The 25,642-nt window shown below is 49.8% G+C and overlaps 1 protein-coding gene across 4 annotated transcripts in view; it reads left to right on the top strand.

Moving 5' to 3' along the window:
- Positions 1-6,321: 6,321 nt before the first annotated feature.
- ZNF518B (zinc finger protein 518B) overlaps positions 6,322-25,642 on the top strand; it is a 37,618-nt gene continuing 18,297 nt past the window's right edge. Inside the window, exons 1-3 of one of the 4 annotated variants that reach the window (XM_036275969.1) lie at positions 6,322-6,409; positions 8,733-9,057; positions 16,768-21,761. In XM_036275969.1, the coding sequence (XP_036131862.1) occupies positions 16,983-20,207 (3,225 nt within the window). In that variant the 5' untranslated portion in view covers positions 6,322-6,409; positions 8,733-9,057; positions 16,768-16,982 and the 3' untranslated portion in view covers positions 20,208-21,761. Of the gene's footprint in view, positions 6,410-8,056; positions 9,058-16,767; positions 21,762-25,642 lie in introns of those variants that run through there. The other 3 variants (XM_036275986.1, XM_036275977.1, XR_004961181.1) reach the window with 3 other exon arrangements.

Here is a 25,642-nt window from a genome sequence, read left to right as displayed (position 1 = left end):
AAAGTCCTGTGGGGGCAGGTGGACGCCAGCACAAGTGAGAACTGGAGGGCCAAGCATGTCAGGAAGGAGATGTGGGAGTCGGAAAAGGGGAAGGGAACTTTTAGAACATCCCACTGAATAGAGAGGTTGGAAAAGTTTAAGATACAGTCATCCCTTGGTATCTGCTGGGGATTGTTTCCAGGACCTGGGCAAACACCAAAATCCGTGTTTGCTCAAGTCCCTTATAGACAATGGTATATTGTTTACATATCATCTTTGCACATCCTCCTGTATACTTTAAATCATCTCTAGATTACTTATACTACCTAATACAGGGTACATGCTGTATAAATAGTTATACTGTATTGTTGAGGAAGTAACAATAAAAAGTTTGATATAATATTTATAAATCTGCATCATATATATCCTGCAGATCACTAGGAAAGCTCATTGTGAGGCTGGAAAATTATAAAATTTAACTCCCATTTTCTGGCACTTCAACATCAACATTCTTTTTGCCTTCTCATTTTGTCTGTTACGCATGTGCGTATTCATGAAATAATACACAGTTATGAAGAAGTGGCTCAGAACTCTACACTGACCACCATCCTGCTGGGGATGTTGCTCAGCTGAGTGCCTGATTCTGAATGTGCTCATCTGAGCATCACAAACTGTGTTTATTTTAAAGGGAGCAAGAAGATCCATGACCCTCTCCGAGATTCTGATAAAAACGGCAAGAGCTTTCCATTTGTAGAAGAGGAGATGCAACAGCCCTGGCTTTACATCTGGGGATGTTTGCCAGGGACAGGGGACAGGGTGGGAAGAGAAAGAATACTTCTATTTCTTTTTTTTTTTATCCTTACCCAAGGACATTTCTCCATTTTTTGTTCAGACAGAGTGGGAGGGAGAGAGAGAGAGAAACATCGACGTGAAAGGGACACATCGAGTGGTTGCCATCCGCACGACCCAACCAGGGCCGGGGACAAACTGCAACCGAGGTACATGCCCTTAGCAGGAACCGAACCCAGGTCTCTCTGGACCGCAGGCTGATGCTCTACCGCTGAGCCAAACTGGCCAGGGCAAGAATACTTCTATTTCTTCTGCAGACTTTTCAGATGTTGCTTCTGCTGAATTATATGAGTTTGTAAATCATTCAACATAAACTGTTAATTTTTCATACCATGTTAGCTCATGCTTTGCCTATTCCCACCCTTTACTTTCCCTAACAACACTGGATCAGTTTGTATTGGGTTTTGCGCTAAGTGACAGAAAATCCCAAATACAAGTCTGTTTATCTCTTAAGTAAATTAAGTCAGGGGGCAAGCAGTGGATGTCAGTTATGGTTGCTCGGTGATTATCAGGGACTCAAGCTCCCTGATAAACCTTACTGCTCCACCATCTTCAGCAAGTTGTATTCACTTCATGGTCCATGTGGCTGCTCAAGCTCCAGCCATTGCCTCTTCATCCCTTTATTCAAGCAGGCAGAATGAGGAAAGTGGCAGAGTTGCATGTCCTTTCCTTTAAGGACACTTCTGGATATACTCTAGTTCCACTCACTTCCCATTGATAATCACACCTAGCTACAAGCAAGACTTGAAAGTTGAGTTTTTTTCCTGAGCAGCAAGAAATTGGAGGAGGGTTACTACCAAGAAAAAAAGGAGAAACAGATTTGGGGAAGCATCTAGAAAACTCTGCTACCACTGTAATCTTAAACTGATGGTAGGTGCTGGTGGGCCATCTATCAGGGGTCTTCAGACAGGGAAGCCTAGTGGCCAGCTGGGCAGAGGGGGCGGCCCAGTGTGGCAGAGAGCACGGGCTAGGATGAGGCGGTAAGAGATATCCTGGAAGGCAGTGTAGGGCAGGAGAAGCTCTCCGTTGAAGGACCAGGTCTTCCCCCATTGCCATCCCTTTTGAACCTACCCGCGTCTACTACTTTGGGACCAGGATGCGGCCTGAGCTGGCAGTGACTACCCTGAACGTCAGTACACAACACCCATCTTCTTTTACTTGTTCTGCTGATCCCGCAGCCATGCCCAATTGCTTTGAACGTTTCTAAACGGTCATCTTCCTTTCTGTACCCGTTCCCTCCCTGGGGAACCGATGCGGGGGCCAATCCCTGTCCCCACCATGCATGGACTAGCCCTGGTCTAGACAAGGGACGCTGACGGCTCAGACAAGGTTGGAAGCCGGGTTCTGTGCCTGGCATTGTGTGATCCTCCAGGACGACCATTGCACTTGATTAAACGTAAGCGTTGCAAACAGTGGTCAGGGTTGCACAAGGGAAGGCCTAAGGCCGGCGCCCAGCGCTGCACGGAGTCCCCGGTTTTCTCGCCAGCGCTGTAAGTCCAGCCCCCACCGCTTCCGCTCCGGTCTGCAGCATAAGCGACACAAAAGCGAAGAAGCCCATCGAAATTCTCACGGGAGCGAGGACAGCGGGCCATGGGCTAGGGAGCCCAGGCGGCAGCCCCGAGAGCCAGGTGAGCGCTGGCTGGCAGCTGGCAGAGCGAGCTGACACCGGGTAGAGTTCTACGAAGGAGCCAGCACGGCCAGCTGCGCAGCGACGCCACAGGCCATTGGCGGTACTGCAGCACGCTACGCTTGCGGGCGGGGCCAGCGTCCTGGCGGACCTCCGGGGATTCTACCAGCTGCGCACGCCCAGTGCGCTGCTGAGGCTGCATCCCACCCTGCGCAGGGATGGAGCAGGGCGTGAGCAACGCCGGGGAGGAAAGAAGGCAAGGCGGCTGGAACCTGAGCCTAGCCTCAGGCGCCCTCCTTTTCCCCAACAACTCCCATGGGAAAATTGTTCCACTTCCTTTTACTGTTGAGAAAAGCTCTCAGAGACTGGCAGTAACTTGCCCAAGGTCACACAGCTGGAACAGATGAGTAATGAGATCAAGATTTGATTCTGCAGCCTCCACTCCCTGCGTCCGAGGACTGAAAGAACTACATTTGAGTATCAGGGCCTTTTTCTATGAGCTCGGGGACCCTGGGCAATGAGGCATTTATTTATCCCTTTTTCACAGATGAGCAAATTAAGGTAAAAGAAATTACTAGATATTTCTGAAATGTTTTAAACAATAACAAAAAAGTCACCTCCTAGGGTGTCCCGTTTATGCATTGTCTTGAAGTGCCTGAGATTTACATGTCTTTGCCTCCCTTCCCCCAATGTTAGCCCAAAATTCTAACTGACCTGGCTGTTAGAGACCTGGCCCTTTTCCAAGGCACCTTGGGGTCAAGTACTCCCTCTGAGCTACAGTCTTCACTGGCGGAATTGGAGTCAAGGACTCCCCAAGATCATACAGTGTGTAAGTGGCCAGGATGATCCAAATTTGCACTGCCCTTCCTTTTCTTCCTCTAACATGCCCAACTTGTGCTCATCTCAGGGCCTTTGCACATGCTATTCCCTGTATGTAAAGCTCTTCCATCTTCCTGTACTGGCTCCTACTCACAACTTAGAGCTCATCTAAGTCCCCTTCACTGAGCCTTTCAGTTCACCCTTTCTCTTGCTTTGCACTCCCTTCTACGTCACACTATCTGGTTTTATTTTCTCCCTGGTCTCCAGCACTCCCTAATTATACATTCCACTAATTGCTCAAGCTCTACAACCCCCAACAAAATGAATGCTCCCAGAGGAATGCTCCCAGAGGGCAGAGCCTTATCTTGTTCCTCATCCTATCCTCAGCACCTAACTATGTCTGCAAGAAACAGGCACTCAAATGTTTGTTGAATGAGTAAGTGAACATCAGCTCCCAGCCCTTACCCTCAAATGACTTGTTTTGTTCATGTGCCATTCCTCTTTTTTCCTTATGTTAGGCCATCATATCTGGGAGCTTGTATCAGTTTCTTAGGGTTGCTGTAACAAATACATTATCTTACAGTTCTAGAGGCTAGAAGTCTGAAATCAAAGTGCAGCAGGTTCTTGCTCTCTCCAAAACCTATAGGGGAGTATCCTTTTTTGCCTTTTCCAGGCTCCGATGGCCCCAGGCATTCTGGCTTGTGGCGGCATCACTTCAGTTTTTACCTCTGTCTTCAGTAGCCCCTTTCTCCCTGCATCTGTCTTCACATGGCACTCTCTTCTCTGAATCTGATTCTTCTTTAAGGACATCAATCATGGGATTAGGGCCCACCTAATGACCTCATCTAAACTGTGTCTGCAAAGACCCTATTTCCAAATAAGTGCACATTCACAGGTGCGGGTTTGCATCTGCATTCACTGGCGATTTGGGGCTCTAACATGTCTTTTGAGGGGGATATAATTCAACTTGTAACAGAGGTGATCCATGGAACACTAAAAACAAGTTTAGACAAACTAAGCTGGAAGATGGGAAAGAAGACATGAAGGGCTCTCCTAAGTGCAGGAAAGGTGCACTGGCTGGATGTCCAGAAATAATTCTTCCCCTGCATCCTTTTAGGGAACAATTCTTCAACTTTAAGGGTCTCCACAGGAGTGGTTTCTATCCCTGCTTGTATCTCTCACAGGCTGTCAGCACCCCATTTCCTGACCCTTCACGAAGTATTTTATGTCACTGAATTTGGGCTCCTGAGGCATAGGAAAAAACAGCTATTGGGCACTACTTATCTGCCAGGGACTGTGCTGAGCCCTGTCCGCTTTCTCTTGGTTAATGTTCAGGACTCGTTTGTGAGATCAGTCCTATTATTCACTGACCTGTACATGAGAAATGAGGTTCAGACAGGTCAGGGAGCAGGCTCCCAGCTTCACGCTCAGCTGGGATTTAGAACCACTTCTAACTGCAGAGAAATAGTCAGGAAAGCCAGAGGGTCTTCCATGAATTCTGTCTGACTCAAGAGGGAGTAGAGCTGTCTGTGAGAAGAGCATGGGTGGAAATGACAAAGAAAGGCAACAATTTAGGCTAAATTTTAGAGGAAAAAATCTCAGACTTGGGATTCTCCAATACTTAGAATTATTAACAGTTTTTCCTTTTTTGGCTCCTTTTGCCACTAGAAATAGCCAGGCAGCAGCCAGTTTAGATTCTCAGTGCCCTTCCTAGGCCCACCTCACTCTTGAGGGAGACTCTGAACTCTGTCCTATTCTCTCTGATGTGAACTCTGTACACAAATGTATGTTTCTGAGAAGACATCCACTAGCTGCTCTAAGCCCTGGAGACAGAGGACCAGGGGGCTCCCTTAGCAGCAATGAGGTGATATTGCAGCAAAGAGTGGGGGGAAGAAACTGCTGCTGGCCATCGATCTCCGGCTGGCCTTCTCTCTGCCCAGCTCTTGCTATTTGAGTCTGGGACATTTTTATCCTGCTGCTGATCCTGTGGCTGACACTGTGCCCTGAATTCCATTCTTCCATGTTGAAGAACTCAGCCCTACACCTCCTCCCTGCTTCTGGATGTCCATGCACCTTGACCTCTGGCCTCCAACAGGAAGGTGTGGGAAGCCAGCCTTGCTCCTTCCGGAGCTTTGAAATAAACATTCAGCTGATATTCCTGGAGAAACTGTGCTTCCCAGTGACACAATCTACCCTTACTAGGGAGCAATTTTATTTTGTAGGGAGAGGCATTTGCATCACTGGTTGTGGGGACTCTAGCAAAATGGGCCCATTTTTTTCCTATACGAGGGGTTTATTCCAAATGCATCTTCTTTCGGTAAGGACATAAGTGAGCGTGTGGCAGGGTGGGGTGAGGGTGGGGGTGGGGGGAGGTTCCCAGAAATGGTGCTGGAGTCCAAGAAGCAGGAAGAACGCGCTCACACCATCTCCAGAATCTCCCACAATCTTTGTCTTGTCTGACCTGCACAATCACCTACATAACTGACGAGGCTTTCGGTCTGAGACTCAGGCCACGGGACTTCCTTGCCCAAGGCTCCGGAGCTAGGATGTAAAGGAGTCGGGATTCGAACCTGCGACTTTTAGCCCATCTCATTCACTGTTGCTCTAGAGAGAGGAAGAATTGGGGAAATGAATATCCGACTCCTTTTCTCTCACCTTCAGTCCCCGGCTGCTGGACTTTAAGTTCCAGGAGGGCAGGGGACAAATGCGCCCTCCTCTTGGACCCAGCACAGCACAGAGAGGGTGCCCACGAACCGGCCGCTGGACCAACACTGGAAGCAGAATCAGCTCTGCATTCGTTCGCGGCGAGGCTCCCGGATCCTGTGACATCCAGGCTGAGCTCGGTCCCTGCACGCAGCAGATGCGGAGGCGTTGGGGAGCTCGCAGCCGGGACAGGGCTGGCTTGAGTCTTCGCCTTTGCGCAGCTGAAACCAGGCAGGGACTCGCGCAGCCTTAGGGGCTGGGGAACCCGCTCGGCGGCGCCTCCGCGCACTGCGCACGCGCTGCCTGCCGCGGCTCCGCCCCCGAGTAGGGACCTACAGCGGACCTACAGCGGGTGTGGGGCGCAGCGGCGGCGGCGGCTGCAGCAGCCTCTGATGGGGCTGTAGATGCCCCTCTCGGGGCAGGGACCAGCTGGTGAGTGGCTGAGCGGGAGTCCAGGGCTCCGGGTTCGAATGCGCGGGGTCGGCGGGGTCTGGGTGCGGAGGAGGGTCGCGGGGGGCCGCGCCGAGTGGGGGCGGGCCGAGCGGTGCGGGCCGGTCCTGTGTGTGTACCCAGCTGCCCACCCCCGTCTGCAGCTTCCTGGCCAGGTGGCCCCGGGCGGGCTGGTGCAGGCTTGGTGCCAGGGGAGGGGGCGAGTGGCCGGGCGGAGGGGTGGGGGTGGGGCGGGCATGGACGGTGCGGGGAGAGCTCGGGCAGACCCAGGGGCCCGGGTGGCGGCGGGGTGCGGGTGCGGCGCCCCCCGCCCGCCCGCCTTTGTGCCGCCGAGACCCGCAGGCGCCGGGTGCGACCCTGGGTGGCCGCGGGTGGCGCGGCGTCCAGGCTGCGGGCGCTGGTGTGGAGCCGCGAGCCGGCCTCCGGTGCCGCCCCCTGTGTTTTAAATGATGCATCTCCTGGGACCGTCTCTACCGGTCGGCCGAGCAGGAAGTGTCGTCAGGAGGCCATTTTTAAAGCCTCCTTCGGGCCTGTGAGGTAAGCGCTGACGTGTTTTGATTTTCAGTAGTTAGAAGCCACCCCCGCGATCCCTCGAGGGGCCCGGCCGCCCCCGGAGAGCACGGTGTGACCCATCGCACCGCTGCCCCGCCAGCACCCGCGCTCTTGGACGTGGACGGCCTCGAGGAGTGTGTGCCTTCGGTGTGAGTGTGCCAACAATAAACTTGAAAACCAGACTGGCATTGTCTTTCCTTGGGTGTTTCGGGGCGTGCCCAGGAACGGGCTTCTCCTCCGAGGACCTGCGCCTCTTGGCTGGCGCGGGGAGAGGGGAGGATGGACGGGGAAGGTCTGGCTTGTTCCAGATGCTGATGTCACTCCTTGTGGGACCTCCCTCATTCCAGCCGCCGGTTTATCTTGTTCCCTTAGGGTTTGGGGGCAGTGCAGGCCAGGGAAACGACACGATGCAAAAGGATGAACAGGCCTTGACCGGAAGGGGAAAGCCAAGGGAGAGAATGAAAAACACTTCAGTTTTGCACGTGTGATGCGTATTTAACGGATCCCATTAAAATACCCGCAACTTTAAAAAGAGTGCATCAACTTACCATTATCAAATAAAATCCGAGACGCTGAGCACTTTGTCTTGTTTAAAAACAAAAGCCTACATGGCTAAACTGTAATGTTGTGTTAGAACCCTTTAACGTTGTCCCCTACGTTAGAATTAGTGTCACCTAGAATAAGACAACTTGTTTTCCAGGAGGTGGAAGGACTTTCCCACAGAACAGCAGAGAGACTGGGAGTGTTTATCTGTCTGAGTCACACACGCAGAGTCCAGCCGGGAGGTGATGTGTGCACACAAACCCGGCGATACTGGCCAAGGGCTCTCGAAGCCCAGCAAATGGTTATTTAGAAACCCGCATCGTGTTGTCTCTTTAAGTACTAGAATGCAAGTAGAATGTTCAACTTTTTAAACTGCACGATATCGATGTTTTCTGGGATGCATTTTTAAAAAGTTACTTTTAAAGTGGGTTCTAAACATAGCCTTGAAAAGTTAACTTTTGTATGTATCCAGTTTTGTGCTGATGACATTCGCTGCTAGTGCCTTTTGAAAACAAAGGAAGAGGACATTATTTTATTTATTGGGCCTCCTCCCTGATGTGTTATGCCAAACTAATGTAGATTTTTAAAAGTTCAGTGATAGCAATTAAAAAAATTAAAACATGTCTATTTGCTTTTAAGTAAGGTGACCTGGGTCTGTTTTTGTGCAAGAGGAAGAACAAAGAATGTTTTTTATTATTGTTGCCATAAAGGCTGACATTTCCTTTTGTCACTGATTCCCTCATTCATTCATTCATTCATTCATTCAACCAGTATGTAATAAGTACTTTCTGTGGCCATGCCCTGTGCTATTGACTGTGTTTGCCAGTGAGGTTTTTCCAGGCTCAGTTTTCTCTAGCTGCCTGGCATAGATAGCATTTTCTTTGTTCACGTATTCAAACTCAGCTGAGTGCAGTTTCCAGGATCCATCCTTGGAGCTGAAGATGGCTAGAGATCATCTAATCTAGACATTCTTATCGAGGGGTGGGGAGGCATCAGAATCACCTGGGAAGAAGGGCAGTCTGACTCAGTAGGTCATCGGAGTGCTGGAGGCCTTTTTTCTATTTTAAGCTCCTTGTGTGACTTTGCCTGACACTCCTGCTTGAGAAGTACTTTGGTGGCTCATCCCCTTTTGTCTGGAAGAAAAGTACCCGGAGAAACCAAGGCTACACAGGCCTGGGACTTCAACCCAAGTGTCTGGCTTCCATTGCAGGGCTGTTCACGCCGTGCCTGCTGCCCCGGGGCTCTGAGTGCAGAAGCCTGTGCCAGGGCCTGAAGTAGACTGGATGGGCCTGGGTGCCTGAGAAGACAAGGAAGAGCCCCTGCGACTCGCCGTGCTTTTGACACATCTGCAGCTTGGTGGCTCCAGGCCCGAAGGAAGAACTGTGCCCAGCACAGCAGATTCTGTGACTTCAGTTCACAGCCTCACACCAAGGGCAGCAGCAAACAAAGGACTGCGATTAGACACCAGCTGACCAACGCCTTGACCTTAGAAAAGCCACACAGCTTCTCCAGACCTGTTATCTTACAGGAAACAGGTAATTGAAGGTGTACTTTGAGGAGTATTGAGGTGATGTATGAATCTGATTCTGCAGGTACCCTCCTGCCCAACTTGGGCCAGGGTGCTGTAAGGTTGACAAACAGCCAGCCACTGAGCATCCTGATGAGACCCCGGGGGCAGCATTTACTTCTCTCCACCTCCTGTTGCACTCCTTAAAGACAGCAGCCCCTGGCAGGTGTGGGAGTGAAACAGTCCCGCACGTGCTCATTGTGCTCACCATGCCAGCTGTTGTGCTGGGAACGTTGACGTTTCCAAGAGCCTACAAAGTGGTTACTGTCATTACGCACTTCACAGAGCGCCAGTGATGATATTTCCAAGGTCACATGGCTAAGCAAGTGTAGGACCCAGAGTCCACTTGCCTGATGACCTCATTACAGTCCAAGGCCGTGGCCCAGTCCCACCTCTGGGCACCCACAGGTGGCTTAGGCATCTAAAAGACTGCACAGGATGTTGCTATTCTTGCCGCTCCTGCATGCTTCTGTGCACCTGGCATGCCAGGTGCTCGTTCTCAACCTTGCACTTCAGAACCACTCAGGGGGCCCAGGCAGCATTAGTTTTGCAGCCTCCCAGGTAATTTGGCATGCAGTAGGGCACCCAGCCATCCCAGGGATCTCTTTAAAAAAATAAGGGTGACATCCTGGATCTGTTATGAAAGGCAGGAACCCTAATGCAGGCAAGGTTGAGAATCACTAGTTTTCTGGGAGGCATTTCTGCTGTGTTTGAGTCTACTTTTTATTCAACTCTTAATCCATTTTTTAATGAAATTTTGATTTTTCCCAAAGGCCAAAACAAGAAGTTAATACAAAAAGGTTGTCACCTTTAGAGATCTGAAGTCACTAGCTGTGTTTAATAACAGAATTTTGTAATATTGCTTGTGAATGCTACCTTGTTTTTTACTTGGTCTTTTTTAATGCCAACAAGAGCATACTTGCTTCTTAACGTTTATTTTTCCACATAAAAACTCTAAGTTTTAGACTTGAAGAACGCCAGCATTAGTCATATTCTTTCTTTTGAAGGGTTTCCTCTTAAACTGTTTTTCTGTTTAAACCATAAAATAACTTTTTGGAGTAGTCTCAGTTGATATGTTCAGCAGCGTCAAGTCCAACCCAAAGTGACTCCTTTGTAGGCGGGGGTGGGGGGCCCTCACTTCAGCTGTAGAATGCCACCACAGTCTTTATCTCATCAGGCCCCTCGGTTAGCTAAGCGTTTTCTTCTTCTCGAGAGATTACTGGACTCTTCTATGTCCCAAGGAGTCTTAGAAAAATATGTCGACGTATTTCTTGACAAAACATGTACTGGTTGCCACATGTAAGGTGACCCACCATTTGCACATATACTTTTTCCTTACATTAGCCGTGTATACATTAGCCATTATTTATTCCCATTTTACAAATGAGAAAACTCGGGCTCAGAGAGGTTAGCAAGTCTGGCCTCACACAGCTGTTGAGTCAGAAACCTAGGCTTTGAACCTTGTTCCTGCTCCAGGGTCATCGCTGTTTCCACCGTCACCTTCTCACCTGGCCAGCAAGGCATCCGAACAGGGCTCTCTTGTCCAGCCTCCAGCCTCTTGCCCCGTTCTGTGCCCCAGGTGAACCCCTGGTTTCAGAAGGAAAGCTAGGATCCCGAGGGTGTACATCTGTCAGCAGCGTTCGGAATATTTTTTGTTGTCAGGGTGGCCACCCATTTGCAGCTCAGTTACTTCTAAGTACAGGCAGTTTGGCAGACAGAGTCTGATAACAATGTTTTTCCTTCTTTAGATCCATTTACCATTCAGTTCAGTTCCGATTCTTAGTAATGGTCTGAAAAAGTTTTTTGCTGAGTGAGGCAAGTTTCTTCCTGAATACCATCCTACTGGGGAAATAGTAAGGTTTTATACTAAATGTTAGAATCACCCCCGCCCCCCCCCAATCAGGTATTACGTACCTCTCTATATGCTTCTGAGCACTTGGGGGTAGAATGTTTTAAAAACAGACTAGCCTTTGCGAAAGCTAAAGACACAAGAGGGACAGGTGCGATTGTTAACGCCTCTGCCACCAGGCTGAGTGCTTGGCCTGCATCATCCAGTTTGTTTCTCTTCATTATCCTTTGCGTCTGAGGACATCAAAGCCTGACTCCTTGCCTGACAATGAATAGAGAGAAATCACTTGCCTAAGGACCCAGCAAAGGTGTAGATTCCGAGGTTGGATTGCAAGCCTTGAACTCCATCCCCTTTGCTCCTCATGGGCACACAGCCCTGCCTCCGGGACGGGGGAGGCAGGAGCCACAGTGAAAGGGTTTCTGGAAAGAGCTGCCTGAATGTGCTCTCCGTCCCGAAAGGATGCAGTCAGCCAACTGATGCTGGTTTTAGTGGGCACGTGCCGTGGTGGGCCAGCTGCTCGTCTTCCTTTGCACGTGGACCTCTAGCACGGAAACCCGCTCGCTCGCTGCAGGGACACTGCACAGTCCCCTGGGCGGGGAGGCAGTGTAGTAACTGGCTTCTCTATAAACCTAAGCTGCAGTGAGGGCACCTTCTCCGTAGGAATTCTAAGCGCCTGGCATCAGAATTCTAAGCATCAGGCTGGCCGGATGGTTTTGCCCAAGAGGTGAATTGTCTTAGGCTGTACAGTCGAGCAAATGTAATTAAAGTGATAAAATGAGACTACGTATATATTATGGAGAGAGCATGGCCAGGCAGCCAAGAGGCCCATTATTTAGCCCCTTTGACTATTTTCTGTGATTGGCATCATTTCTTCTATTTTTTCTTAAAAAAAAAATGGAAAATAACTATTTTGAACACTTTATGATGTGAGAGTAACTTAGGTCTAAGTACTTTTAGTCACATTATCACATTGAATCCTCCTGGCAGTCTTGTGAGGTATAGGTACTGTGATTCCTTCTCTGCCAAACAGTGAGAGACAGTTTGTCCCAGGCCACCTGGAAGGCGGCAGGGCTGGGAATTAAAGCCTTGTAATCCCAGAACCTGTAGCTTCAAACACTGTTGTACTAATATCTCTTCTGATTTGGTTGAACACTGGACGTTTTCAGTATTGAGAAGTCAAATGATTCCTTTTAAATAACTTACACATATAGTCCTTTATTGTTTTTATAGCCCCAGTGTCACTGAAGTGGTTCTTCCCAAGTCAGCATTGTCTTTCGTATGTCCCCATAATCTTTTTTTTTAATCCTCACCCGAGGACATTTTTCCATTTTTTGTTCAGATAGAGTGGGAGGGAGAGAGAGGAACATCGACGAGAAAGGGACACATCGAGTCGCTGCCTCCTGCATAGCCCTGACCCAACCAGGGCCAGGGACAAACTGCAACCGAGGCACATGCCCTTGGCGGGAACCGAACCCAGGTCTCTGTACCACAGGCCAACGCTCCAACCGCCGAGCCAAACCGACCACGGCTTCCCCATAATCTTTAAGAAACCTGGACAAGTGAGCTGCAAGTCAGAAGAAAAACCCAGCAGCAGCAAGCAGTGCACTTGGGCCTTTTCCCAGGACAGGACAGGACAGGACAGTGTGGAGGCCGCGCGTTGGTGCCGCTGTGTGTGGCTGTGTGTGGCTGGGTCTGGCTGGCGCTGCAGGTGATGCTACATCAAGCAGCTCACTCTAGCCCTGGCCGGTTTGGCTCAGCGGTTGGAGCCTCGGCCTGAGGACCAAAGAGTTGCAGGTTGGATTCCGGTCAGGGGCACGTACCTGGGTTGCAGGTTGGATTCCTAGCCCTGGGTGGGGTCATGCAGGAAGCAACCAGTCTCTGTGTCGCTCTCACGTCAGTTCTACCCCATCTGAAGGTAGATGACAAAACATCCTTGTGACAAAACATCCTCAGGTGAGGATTGAAAAAAAGCTTGCTCTGTGCTCTTCAGAAACAGACACCTTAATGTAAGTGGCCACCTTATTATTGTGTCAGAAATTAATAACACGGAGTATTTCCTGTGTCTGAGACCCTCCCAGGTTCTCTAGAAGGTTGTTTCTAGTGTAGGCAGTTGAGTGCAGGGCTTTGTAGCCACAGCATTGTGAGTTGGAGGGCAGGTGAACCCTGTAGGACAGCATGGTGACGGTCATTTCCTGGCTGCCTTTATCTGATCCTTGGCCATCAGCCCGCTGGGCAGTCGTTGGCCAGCAGGACCCCGCCGGTTATGGCTGCATGTGAACCAGACAGGGCTGGCTGGTGGGGGGACGGGGGTGAGGAGCCCGTTGCTCAGGTGCGCCTGCTGCTGTCCTTATCAAAGCTGTCCCACTTCTCCCGTGCCACTTGGTCCGGTCACCTCTGACTTGGGGTGTTACATCGGAGGTCTTTCCTCCCCTTGACTAGCCACACAAGTTGCAAAGGCCAAAGAGAATGTGTCTGCTTGTTTGAAAGAAGCTGACACTTTCTCACCTGGACTAAGAGATGCCAGTGCAGAAACACTGCATCATTTTGAGAATGGTTTGGTCGTCGAGAAGATAACTTCCTCACTGGTGACATCGTTCATTCATGGCCTATTCCAATTCCGTCCCCATAAATTGTATCTGCCAATCACGGCTTGATGTTTCATGTTGGCACTGGTCCCTATGGATTTTTTAATTCAAAATCACTGCTAGGATGATTTTGCGGGGGCACCTGCATTCCTGGGCGCTGCAGGTGGCTTGGTTCATTCTGTAGGGATTTCACTCCATCAGGACATGCTCCCCTTCTTGCTAATGTATGTGATCTTATCGTTCAGTATCTTAGCATGTTAGGTTTTTAGTTTTAGGAGGCATGACACCCCCCAAGTTTTAAAAGGACCTGGAGAAAAAATGGCAAACCTGCTTTCTGTGACTTTTGAAGACTCTTGGAGGCTGGGAATGGTGCTGGGAACCTGAAAACGTATGAATGGAATCCTGGCGTGGATGATGTAACGAGACAGGCACCTCGTTACATGACTGATTTGGGAATTTCTAACATGTCAGGTGTTGAGTTGGAAGAGTTGGGGAGCAAGCTGTGCCCCGCAGGCCTGCTACTTTTCTCTCCCCTCTTCTGTTTTTCTCTTTTTCTCCCCCTTCGCTTCTCTCTCTGGAACTAGTAGGATTATTAGGCTGGTATGAGAGCTGTGCAGGTTTTTTTTTAATATGTTTTTATTGGTTTGAGAGAGGAAGGGTGAGAGAGAAACATCGATGAGAGAGAGATGTTGATTGGCTGCCTCTTGCATGCCCTGTTGGGGATCAAGCCCACAACCCAGGCATGTGCCCTGACTGGGAGTCGAACCAGGGACCTCTTGGTGCATGGGTTGATGCTCAACCACTGAGCCACACTGGCCAGGTGATGTGCAGAGCTTTGAACAGAGCTGGGGACTAAGGACTGGATCAGAGCAGAGAGATGCGTGTCCACAGCTAGTCTCTCAAGAGGGACCAAGTTGTCAGCAGTTCCAGAGTCAGGATACAAGGAAAGAAAGTTACAAGAAGGTTACAAGGCGGCTGGTTTTAGTTTCATTTAAGGGTCAGTTCTTGACCATGAGAACTATACCACGATAAAATTAGCTGCTGGACAGGAAAGGAGTTTTATTTATGGCAATAACAGAGTATCAAGGGCATGGGCAGCGGTGAAGATTTTTGAAAGGATTTAGACATTGTTGGAAGTTTCAACAGTGACTTCTAACACCGACTTTCATCTAACTTCCCTGATGTGCTTTTACTAACACAAATGCCCCACCCCCGTATGTAGATTCACTCCCTAAGGGATGAAGCCCAGGAATGGGCCTTGTGCTTCTCTCAGGTTTTGGTTGCAGCCCTGGCATTCTCTGTTGTAAAAGGATGAACATGCTGATGGGAACACGCTGACAGTAGTAGAATTCCTCATGATAAAAAGTCTGTGACTTCAGGATCAGCGACGTCAGACTTAGAAGTCACCCAGATGAGTGTTGACGTCTGTTCCATACACACGTGGGGAGCACACATCTGACGGAGTCCCTGGAAGCTACCAGGGCTTGACGCACACTGGGAATCACTGGGAATGACTGTCTTTTGCAAAAGCAACATAGGGAAAGACCACACTGCAAAAGAAAACAGCTTGGTATCAAGTGTATTTCTCATGTTTTCCAAAAATGCTGTGCAGGGCAGCTTTTGTGCTAGATCTGAACGTGCCGTAATTGTTTCTCTTGACCCTGCAAGGGACGTGCTCCCTCAGACAGGCCTTTGAGGCCGCAGGGCTCCTGGCCTGTTAGGGTGCTGGAGGGGGGCTGCTGACCCGCGCACGGTGCTGCCATCTCTGAGAACCTGCGTGCCTCTCAGTGCCCCGTTCCCCCACGCCCAGAAGCACTCAGACTTCAGAAGCGTTCCCCAGTGCTCTGCACTGTGGGAGGTTGGTAATGCTCTTAATTTCAGTTGCCAGTGAGAAATTGAAGTTGAAAAGGCTTAAGTGGTTTTTTAAGGTCTTAAAAGAAAGGTTTTTAACAGATCCCCAAGTAGACCAGTTTTTGCTTAGTCCTAATTGTCCATTCTGGGTTTTCTAAGCAGGTATATTTAAAAATAATTAACTATTTTCTCTGAAAGTGGCCACTGTGTTGCACATATTGTGGCACCTGCTGGAGAAAACATCTGCCTCCACATCGCAGTCCAGGCCACCTTGCTGTCCCAGCCGGGTCTCCCCGTGCCTCTTCCACCCTCAGCAGCTGGGGGCTGGAACTGGCCTTGCTTCCGGTAAGATGGGGTCCGTCACTGCTCTGCTCTCTCCCTGGCCCTGTCCCAAGTGGAGGAGACACCACATCCTGTGACACTGCTGAGATCCTGCCTTGGCCAGTCTCCCATGCCCCGCTCTCTGCCATCCTTCCCTCGCTCCCCGTCCTGGCTCAGTCCCTCCCTGCCACAGACCTTTGCCTCTCTGCTTGAAGCGCCTGCTCCCAAACAGCCACATGCTTGTCCCTGGCTGCCCTGGAGTCTCTGCTCAGGTGCCAGGCCTTCTCTGGCTCTTCGCCGCCACACCCAGCCCTAAACGTCATCCCGTAGTTACTCCCTGTCCCCCTGCTGGCCTTTATGGTGCTCTGTTCCAGATTACTGCCTGACAAATAAATACATAACCTGCTCCCTCCCCATGTTCCCTCACGAGGTGGGGACTGGTTTGCCTTGGGCCACTGCCCTGCAGCACTTAGACTAGAACAGTGCCCAGCACGCAGTCGAGGCTCAGGAAGATGCTGAGGAATGAATGAATGCCTGAGTCTGTCAGTATTGACAATATGTGTGGGAGCAAGCCAAGTGTGTGCGTGGGAGCCTTGGGGTCCAGGCTGCTCACCAGCTATCAAGGAGAAACAGCACCCCGATCTGAAGCCGTGCCGCTTGATGCCTCACATGTTTAAGAGCTGAAATGACAGTGTACTGTACTAGCTGCCAGCGAGGTGAATGTGAAGTTGTACCTGTGACATTGCCAGGATGCTTTCGGTGACATTTCAAAATAACTGTCACTGAGGAGAGGCTCTTCGGAATGATTGCTGTGATTTTTTTCCTCCTTGTCCATGTTTATGGTTGGTCTAAAGTGATAAGTTTTGGAGGCTGATTTGAAAATGTTTTCGGTTGATGTCTCAATTTGCCAGCTCAGTTATATTATGTGTTATCATGTGTCTAAGATAACATGGGATTAAGATAAGCAGGACTTTCCAAGGTCGTTGTGATGGCGGGTAAGTTTGGAAATAGCTCAGCTAACCCTGAAGTTCGAGTGTTCATCATGCTCTGTGGTTTCTTTTCCCCCCTTTAGTGTTTCCCGGAGTATCAGAGAACTGGAAACAGTCCTATTTGGGGGCCATGCATCTCTGTGGTGGTATCTGAAAAAGCTAGCCCAGTATGCTCCCAGGAAATAGCCACGTGTCTTCCAGGGAGCGTGTGTTGAAGGCTGCCTCCAAAGGAGTCTAGCATGTGGAGTCTTCCCGGGTCCCAATGGACTCTGTGTAGAAATGCAACTAAAGCAAGAAGATGAAGGATATCGGACAGCCCTTGTTCAGTTCACAAGTAAATGATGGACATAATTCTTTGACCATGTCTCCCAGACAACCTAATGCGCATAGGGCCACTCGGCCAGACAGACAGGAAGCCCAGATCCCTCTGTATCAGGGCTCGGAGGCCGAGGCCGCCGTCACGACCTCCGCCACGTGTGTCAAGTGCAGGCGTGTTCACCAGCTCCCTCTGCAGGATCTGAAGAAGGGGCCCGGGCAGAGCCCCGAGGAGGACACATACGTGTGCTTCCAGTGCAGCCTCGGGGTGGCTCCCCCCGCCTTTCCTTTCGGGAACAGCAACCCCAGCGCTCCTCACCTAGCAAGTAACGCCGAACCCATCGCCAGTCCTGGCAGCAACAAATTCAAGGTAAGAAACTTCAAGCCAGGCAAATACTACTGTGACAAGTGCCGCTTTTCCACCAAGGACCCGCTGCAGTACCGGAAGCACACGCTCCAGCATGAGGAGATCAAGTTCCTGTGTTCTCACTGCAGCCACGTATCCTACACGAAGGGGGAGTTCCAGAGGCACCTGGTGAAACACACGGGCATATTCCCGTACCGATGCGAGTATTGCGACTACGGGGCCATTAGAAATGACTATATCGTCAAGCACCGGAAGAGAGTTCACGAGAAGTGTGGCGGGAAACGGCCACCCAAAATTGTTGCCAAGCTGGAGCCCAGAAGGCCCAGCACGTCAAAACAACACGCGGAGCCTCTCAAAGCCTCCGATCCAGGCACCACACTGCCAAGTAAGTTGCCGGATCAACTGGCAAGGTTCTCCCTCCAGACAAGCAAAGACAAGGTGCGCAGCATCACGCTGGTACCTGAATCCATGGAGTACCAAAAAGACGTGGTGTGCATTCCAAATAAAGGGCCCCTGTCGGAGCCAAGTGAAGGCAGTGCGTTGGAGAACAGAAGCGTGGAGGTGGAGGTGCTGTCCCCGGCCACGGAGCCCGTTCAGCCCGGGATGCCGCTGACCGTGTTGGCCCCGGCAGAGCTCGTGGTCCCCGCAAACTGTTTAGCCCAGCTGATGGACGTGAAGGTCGTCAATGGAACGCAGCAGCTTGTTCTGAAACTGTTTCCTCTGGAAGAGAACAGTAGCCCAGAAGCTGGTGGGGGCGACAGGGCTCATTCTGAGCATAGGACTAAAGAAAAGAGTTCAGCTGAACAAGGAAAAATGGTTCCTGCAGAACCAGCCAAGTCACGAATGCCCGAAGGCCGCGTTGGAGAGCTCAGAGGCCTTGATCACCTTCCGTCGGTTCAGAAACAAGTTAAAAATTTGAAGTGGGTACGGTCTTACGATTTGTTCATGTCAAATTCTAGTGTGTACACCCGTGGAGAATCCCTTCTCAAGTCTGCTAGAGTTGAGGATTTGCAGACAAAAGGTCATATGTACCCACATAAAGCTGCTCTCCCTCCCGTTGCCTTAAAAGGTCACAAGCCGTCATCTGTAGCGAACAGTGGTGTTTTACGTGGTCTTGGCACTGCACCAAATCCTTTTCCATATAAAGCTGCTCTTTCTTTTACTGAAGATGGGAGGCGTTTGCACAGCGACCCCCAGCAGTTTCTTCCTCTCGCCGCCTCGCCTCCAGCCATCTCCTTCTCTGGAGAAAGGGGCTTTTTGCCCGAGAGTAAAAATGACTTGGAATCCAGAAGTGAGATCGGCATTCCTGTAAGAATGGTTCCCTCTACTGGGAAGCTGCAAGACAGCCAGGCAGAGGAGTACAAGGCAGCGTCAAACACAGGCCCGATTTCCTGCCGTGGTAAGAGTGAGTATTTACACATAAACATAGCAGGAGAAGACAGACTCAGATCGCAACAGCCTGGGGATAAACCTTTGGAACTAAAGAATTCTGAAAGGGCTAATAACTCTTTCGATGGCCCAGTCATCTCATCGGTATTTTCTCTGAGCTCTGGATCTGAAGACGTCCCTGAGGGCGTTAAGTGGAATAGCTCAACGTCCAAAATAAAGTCAATTGAACTCTTGCGCAGAAAGATTGCTCAGTTAATTGAATCCTGTGGCAAGCCCTCATCTCTGGCTGCAAATAATGCACACCGCCGTCCTATGGGGCAGGCATCAAGGGTAACGTCGAAGGCTACCCCTGAAGGTGTTCGAGAAATTAATGTATCATTTACTGGCACTGGCTATTCCACATGTACTCTTTCAAAACCTCAGGATGATGGTGGTATTCGTGGACAGCTTACTCGCCAGCAAGTGTATCCACAGTTTGTAGAAGGCAGCAAAGGGAAAACCGAAAGCCAAGTAAGCAGGAAGGCTCATGTTGCTACACCAGTGTTGATCCCCAAAGGGGCAGTGTTGAGGGTCCTTAATTCCTCCAAGGATGCCCACATTATAGAGGCTACATGTGAAGCCCCCGTCAACCTCCCTTATAGTGAGACACAATTAAAACCTGTTCCGTTCTGTCCAGTGAAGCAGACAGACCCAAACGTACAGTCTCCGACAAGTGAAAGTAGGCCAACAGACATGTCCCATCACCTCGACACATCTCTTCGGCCTAAACCAAGAAAAGAGAGTGCTGTTTGTAGCACCATCCCCAGAAAAACTGGCCCCCTGCATGGTCAGCAAGGAAGCAGTGAATTGAGTAAGCAAGGGAAAGTGCTCTCCAGAAGCCTCCCCATAAATAAAAATAAAACCAAGCAAGTGAATTCATCCAAGAAGAAAAGCAAAATTCAGGCTGATCCCAGCCGCTGCCTCAAGGATCCTTCAATTTTTCAGGTTGCAAGACAGCTTCGACTGATAGCAGCTAAACCGGACCAGCTGATTAAGTGCCCCCGTCGGAACCAGCCGGTCATTGTGTTAAACCATCCTGATGTTGACTCGCCAGAAGTGACCAATGTGATGAAGGTAATAAACAAGTACAAAGGCAATGTCCTCAAAGTTGTCTTATCAGAGAGGACCAGGTGTCAGTTAGGCATCAGGCGGCATCATGTTCGGCTGACCTACCAAAACATGGAGGAAGCCAATCAGATAAAAAGGCAAATGATGTTGAAAATGAAACTTAAAAAAGTTCATAAAAACAACTACCAGGTGGTGGACTCCTTGCCTGATGATTCACAGTGTACATTTAAGTGCTGGTTTTGTGGACGGCTGTATGAAGACCAGGAAGAGTGGATGAGTCACGGCCAGCGGCATTTGATAGAAGCAACCAGAGATTGGGATGTTCTTTCTTCTAAGGGCAAATAAGTGAAAATCTGGCGTTTGAAACAAATTGTTTTACTTACTTTTAGTTCATTCTGGTTAGTGTTGGATTTGTCTTTGTTTTCTTTTTTCCCATCCCTGACCCAGTAGGAGAAATCCAGATTGTGGCAGTGGGTCGTTAGTTCCTCAGATCCCTTGTAGGAATGTTGAGACCAGGAGTCTGGTTTAACCTGATATGTGACTAGAACTTGGAAGGGATTCGAAGCCCCTGAAAGAGTACGCACAAACGTATGTACATGCATTTTTCTAGACAGAAGTGAAACTGTCAGATTTTCAGTGGGATCTGAGACTTTTCTGTTTAGCACCTCATTTTCTGAGTAGATGCAGATCTCTCGTAATCCATTCAAGGGGTGAGGTTAGTGTTTTATACATGCTCGTTTAACAAGTGCTACTGATGAATTAAACCCGTGTTTGGTGTGCCCATCCACTTTTTCTTTGCATTAACTCGTTTCCTGGAGATTTGATACATAACGGAAATATTTTCTACTGCTACCTTTAATTTGGGTGCAGGAAAGTGGCCATTCCTTTCAACCCCTCAGCCCCTCCACAGTCCTCGTCAGTGTTCTTTGTAGCACAGAGAACTGTGCTTTTTGGGCTGTTCGGAAGAATGTAAGGATTTGCCTAAATCTGCCACTTCCACAGTGGGTGTTAGGGAAAGAAGAAAACATTTTTAAACTTTTGTGTTCTTTTTTGAATATCTCGATTTATGAAAACTGGGGAGGGAATGTGCCTTTTTGCAAAATAAAAAAGAAATGGTCACAGAGGGAAAATATCTCAGATTAAGTCTCTTGTTTGTCCTCACCCCTCTCACAAACAAAGTAACCAGTGAACAAAGTGAATGAACAGGCTTCTTAAAGCATAGGTAAAACCTGGGACGGTAGGACGGTAATGCCAGGTCAGAGTGTCACGACAGGTGTGACCAACGTGACTGAGTTTTCTTTGGAAACTCACCCACAGACGGGGGTGGAGGCTGCACTCTCCATCACTCACGGCTCAGACACTGCCTCCCCACCCCCCAGCGTGACAGCCTACTCTCCTTTGCCACCTCCGAACAGGCCCTCCTGTGCAATAAGATAACTCCCCACTCACGCTCTGTCCCTTTCCTTTGTGCCTTTGAGGGCCCTTAAAGTTTCCCCTGTGCAAATGAGCAGGAAGGAACAAAACGGAAATGTCCCACCATCTGAAGGTTATAGGAACACTAACCCGGGTTTTCATTGACAAGAACAATCTGCTTCTAATTGATCTGAGCCCCAGTCCTGCATTCCCTAGTGCTCATTTTCCTAGGAAGCAGCGCCGAGCACATTCCTGTCCCCCCTCTGCCATCAGAGTCAGGACGTGCTGAGCTGTGTTGGTGTCCTGGATGCAGCTGGGGAATGTTAGTGAGAAAGACCTGAGTCAGATTTCTGTTGTGTTGGGTAATCAGAGACTTGGTATTTCTTTTACCCCCACATGGCTAAGTCTTAGATGATCTTCTGATAGGTGGGGTCGCAATTCTTCTTTGTAGTTGTTTCTCATTACAGGTGGTGAACATGTCATGTGCGATTCAGGACATGACCATTGAGTTGATTAATTGGTTCGTTTTTGTTGAAATTTAAAATTTGGATTTTTATGTGTATATATGTATATGTACACTTCCCAATATTTTTTACCATATGAAAACTGTTGTAGCGAATTTTCTGACTTTTTTAATGGAAGTAGATGGGTTGGAAAATATAAAATGTTTTATATTCTAGAAAGAGTTTATTTTGGAAGTACCTTTTTGTAATGGCCTAATCTCACTTTGAGAAAAGTGCAGGACGTGTGGGTCGGAGTTGTGTGAACAAACGAGTGGCCACCCCGCGGATCATTTCGTCACAGGATGTGGTCCACACACATTTCAGTTGGTACTTTCTGGGCAGCAGAGCTTTTGGGCCGCGTAACTACCGAAGGAGAACGTCACGGAGCTTCCTCCGTGTGCAGATGCGTCCCCTCCGACATGCAAGAGGAGAACAGGCTGTGATTTTTATTTTTTCCTCCTGTACCTCACGTAGTCACCTCACTCCTGAAAGCTTGGACAGTGGCTTTCCGGAGAGAGAACCGGGAATCAAGTCAGTGTTGTATCAACACGAAGTGTCAGCTCTTTTCCAAGTATTTCCTAAAGCGGCGTGTGCCGTGCAGAGATCACTTCTGCGCGTAGATCACGTAGCTGAACGTTGGGGGATTGTCAGAATGACAGTACTTGCGAAGGAATGAGGACGGCTCCTGGGGTGTAGAGGCAGAACCGGTCCTCCCTGTGAAGCACGCTAGGAACTCGGGGTTCACGTGCAGGTGGTTATGAAACGGGCACCACCTGTGCCGGTGGAGAAGGTGGAACTGTGTGCAGTGTTGGGTTCTCTTCCCTACCACAATTATGAAGGACCTCTACTCACTACATTTTGCTACTAGCACTTACTAATGAGTCATTTTACGCTTATTTTTTAAAGTAGATTTTCCTTTGGGGAACAGAAACGAGAAGATCTTGTTATATTTATGATATGACAAAGAGGGAGCGTTTTTTTTAAAGATGACTAATAGATTCTATTTTACTCAAAGGTTTATCCCCAGCCCCAAACCATGTTGTGAGTCCCAGTTAGGGGCCAAGTGCTTTTGAACTAAACTGAACACAGTGTGTTGACCCTCGAAAGCTCCACTCCTCCTGCCCTGGGGCCTGCCGTAGAACTGTCCCAGAAGGCGGCGCGGTGCCGCTCGGCCTTCGAAGACTGAACCCGCCACGGGCCTCGTGCGCACAAGGAAACCCTCGCCTCGCCTGCTCCAGGCATTCCTAGAGGCCGTGTTAACAGTTGGTGTGCTGCTGTTTTTGAAACACGTTGATTTAGAGATATAGAAGTGGAGTACAGTTTGTTAAATAAAGCAACCGTAAACGCTTCTGTGCCCTTTCATTTCGAACGTGAAGCAACGTGTGTCTATTGCGCAGCCTGTCTCGTGTGGTGTTTCTGAACCACAGGCAGGCCCGGCAGCGTCACTGGACACACAGGGGCCTGCGCCCCCAGGCTCTGCTCTGAATCCAATGCCCTGCTGGCTAGCCACCCTGAATGGACGCCAGGTTACTCGTTATTAGGCCCTGGCTGAAACCTGCAAGGTGCTGGCTTGGGCAGCAGTGTCAGTTTTCCTCCTGTGGTCAGTGGCCTCATCCGAGAACGTGTGGGGCTGGGTGCGAGTGAGTGCCCAAGCCATTGAGGGGCCTCTGCGATGGACCGCGTGTGGGGCTGGGTGCGAGAGCCCAGGCTATTGAGGGGCCTCTGCGATGGACCACGTGAGTGCGGGGCTGGGTGCGAGTGCCCAGCCATTGAGGGGCCCCTTCGATGGACCACGTGAGTGCAGCTGCTCTGTGGATGCCATCTGTCCAAGTAGAACTGATCGCACACATAGGTGGGAAGAGTGGGTGCGAGGGTACTTGGAGGCCGCCTGATTCCTTCCTCTCCTTCCCAGCATCCGAGGAGTCCAGAAGGGAAGGGAGACCTGGGACCCTGAGGAAAACAAAGGAGGTGGAGCTGCTACAGTGCAGCCCTTGGGCCGATGGTTATCTGAATGGAACCGCGTCATTGTCCTCTAATCCTGCAGATGGAGTCTATTCAGTTGTTGCCTCTGGTTATTGAGGGGAGAGGAGAGAGCAAATGAGCAGTGAAAGCCAGAAGGGGTTGTATTAGGCATGGACCCCCAGGGGGGCTGCAGTGGGAAAGGAAGAGGGCACTTGAGCAGAGACTGACTCAGCCAGATAGTTAGGACGCGGCAGTCGCTAATCCACGTTTCATCAGTGACTCGATTCCCAGGCACCCGGCAGAGGCGCAGGCACCCTGGCACGCCCTCGCGTCTGCAATGCCCTTTGTCCTGCAGCATGCAGAGCCTTCTGCGGCCACAGGCTGCGCTCAGCGTGATGGCCTTGAGGTCCAGCTCGCAGCAGACACGCTGGTCAGGATGAGAAGCTGGCTGGGATGAGATGTGCTAAGGAATCTGGACTCAGTCCAGAGCAGTGCTGTCCAGCAGGAATACGGCGTGAGCCATGAAATCTCAACTTTCTCAGTAGCCACATTAAAAAGAGTAAAAAGAGCAAAAAGAGCCGATGAAGTGAAATATATTTGACCCAATACATCCAAAATGTTATGTACACAATTTTGATCGACATAACATTTATTGAAATGCTTATGTATACACACATATTAATAAAGTCTTTAGAAATCTGGTGTATATTTTTGACTTACAGCTTGTTTTTATTCTGATGCTAAATTGTCACTTAGGAGATGTAGCCCTACCAAAACGAATTGTGTTTAATGGAAAGATTTTAGACTGCTTCAGATTTTATTATAAATTAATACTCAGTGCTTCAGTCACCCATCCACGTTTCAAGTGTCTGGTGGCTACCATAGCGCGCAGCATAGGACAAGGGAAACACAGTGCTGTGACATTAGCTTCGGTCCGAGCTGCTTGCCGGGAAGAAGCGTTTTTATTTCTGTATCTCAAGCGGGCAGGCTAGGTTTCACTAACTGCTGCGCAGGGAGTGCCAGCCCCTCCCTGATGCTGTATTAACACCCAGCAGTTCTGTTTCCAGGGCTGCACCTGAGAGAGCAGTCACACCTGTGACTTTCGGCGGTGCTTTATTTTGCAGCAACCCTAGCTGGTCAGCCAAGCAAGTGTTAACTGCTCATTCACGCTGCATGTGCAGTCTGCAGGGACCTCGTCTGGGGGGTGTGGGGGTCTCAACTTGTAGCTGAGCCATCTGAATTGCCTGCGGTTCGTCACCCTAGCAGGGAAGGAGCAAGAGGAGAGGCCACTGCACAGGTAGGACACACACAGTGCTCCCACTACCAGCCCATTGCCCGGGAGAGTTCACAAGTTCCCCAGGGCCCTGCAGCCCCGGCTCTGCACAGAGACACCGGCAGTGAATCCACCGCGAATGATCTGATGCGGGGTCATGGGTCATGCTGCAGGTGTATAAAAGCAACTTGCCAACCTGGTAGTCGGAAAATGACAGTCGAGACCTTCAGCTGAGACCTGCTGAAGTCACGGAGAAACAGGAACTTCAGCATGCTATTTGGCAATCAATATTGAAAGTGGAAACTGGGGGAAGCAATGTATTATTTTTGTTTTCTTTTCCCCGATTCCTAGTGAGATAGAATCCTTTTGCAAGTTGGACATTTTCATTTTCCATGTATGGCCTGCTGGTATTTTGATCATTTTACTATTGAACTATTAAAACTTTTATTAAAAATTTTTTTCTTTATTGATTAGAGAGAAAGGAAGGAGAGGAAGAGAGAGAAACACCGATGAGAAAGAACATCGATAGGCCACCCCCTGCATGCTTCCCACTGGGGATCAGGCCCACAACCTGGGCATGTGCCCTGACTGGGGATCAAACCGGCGACCTCTCGGTGCAGGGGTTGATG

This window comes from Molossus molossus, unplaced genomic scaffold (genome assembly GCF_014108415.1).
Source record: "Molossus molossus isolate mMolMol1 unplaced genomic scaffold, mMolMol1.p scaffold_m16_p_1, whole genome shotgun sequence".
Lineage (NCBI taxonomy): Eukaryota > Metazoa > Chordata > Mammalia > Chiroptera > Molossidae > Molossus > Molossus molossus.
This window is presented reverse-complemented; position numbering and strand designations above follow the sequence as displayed.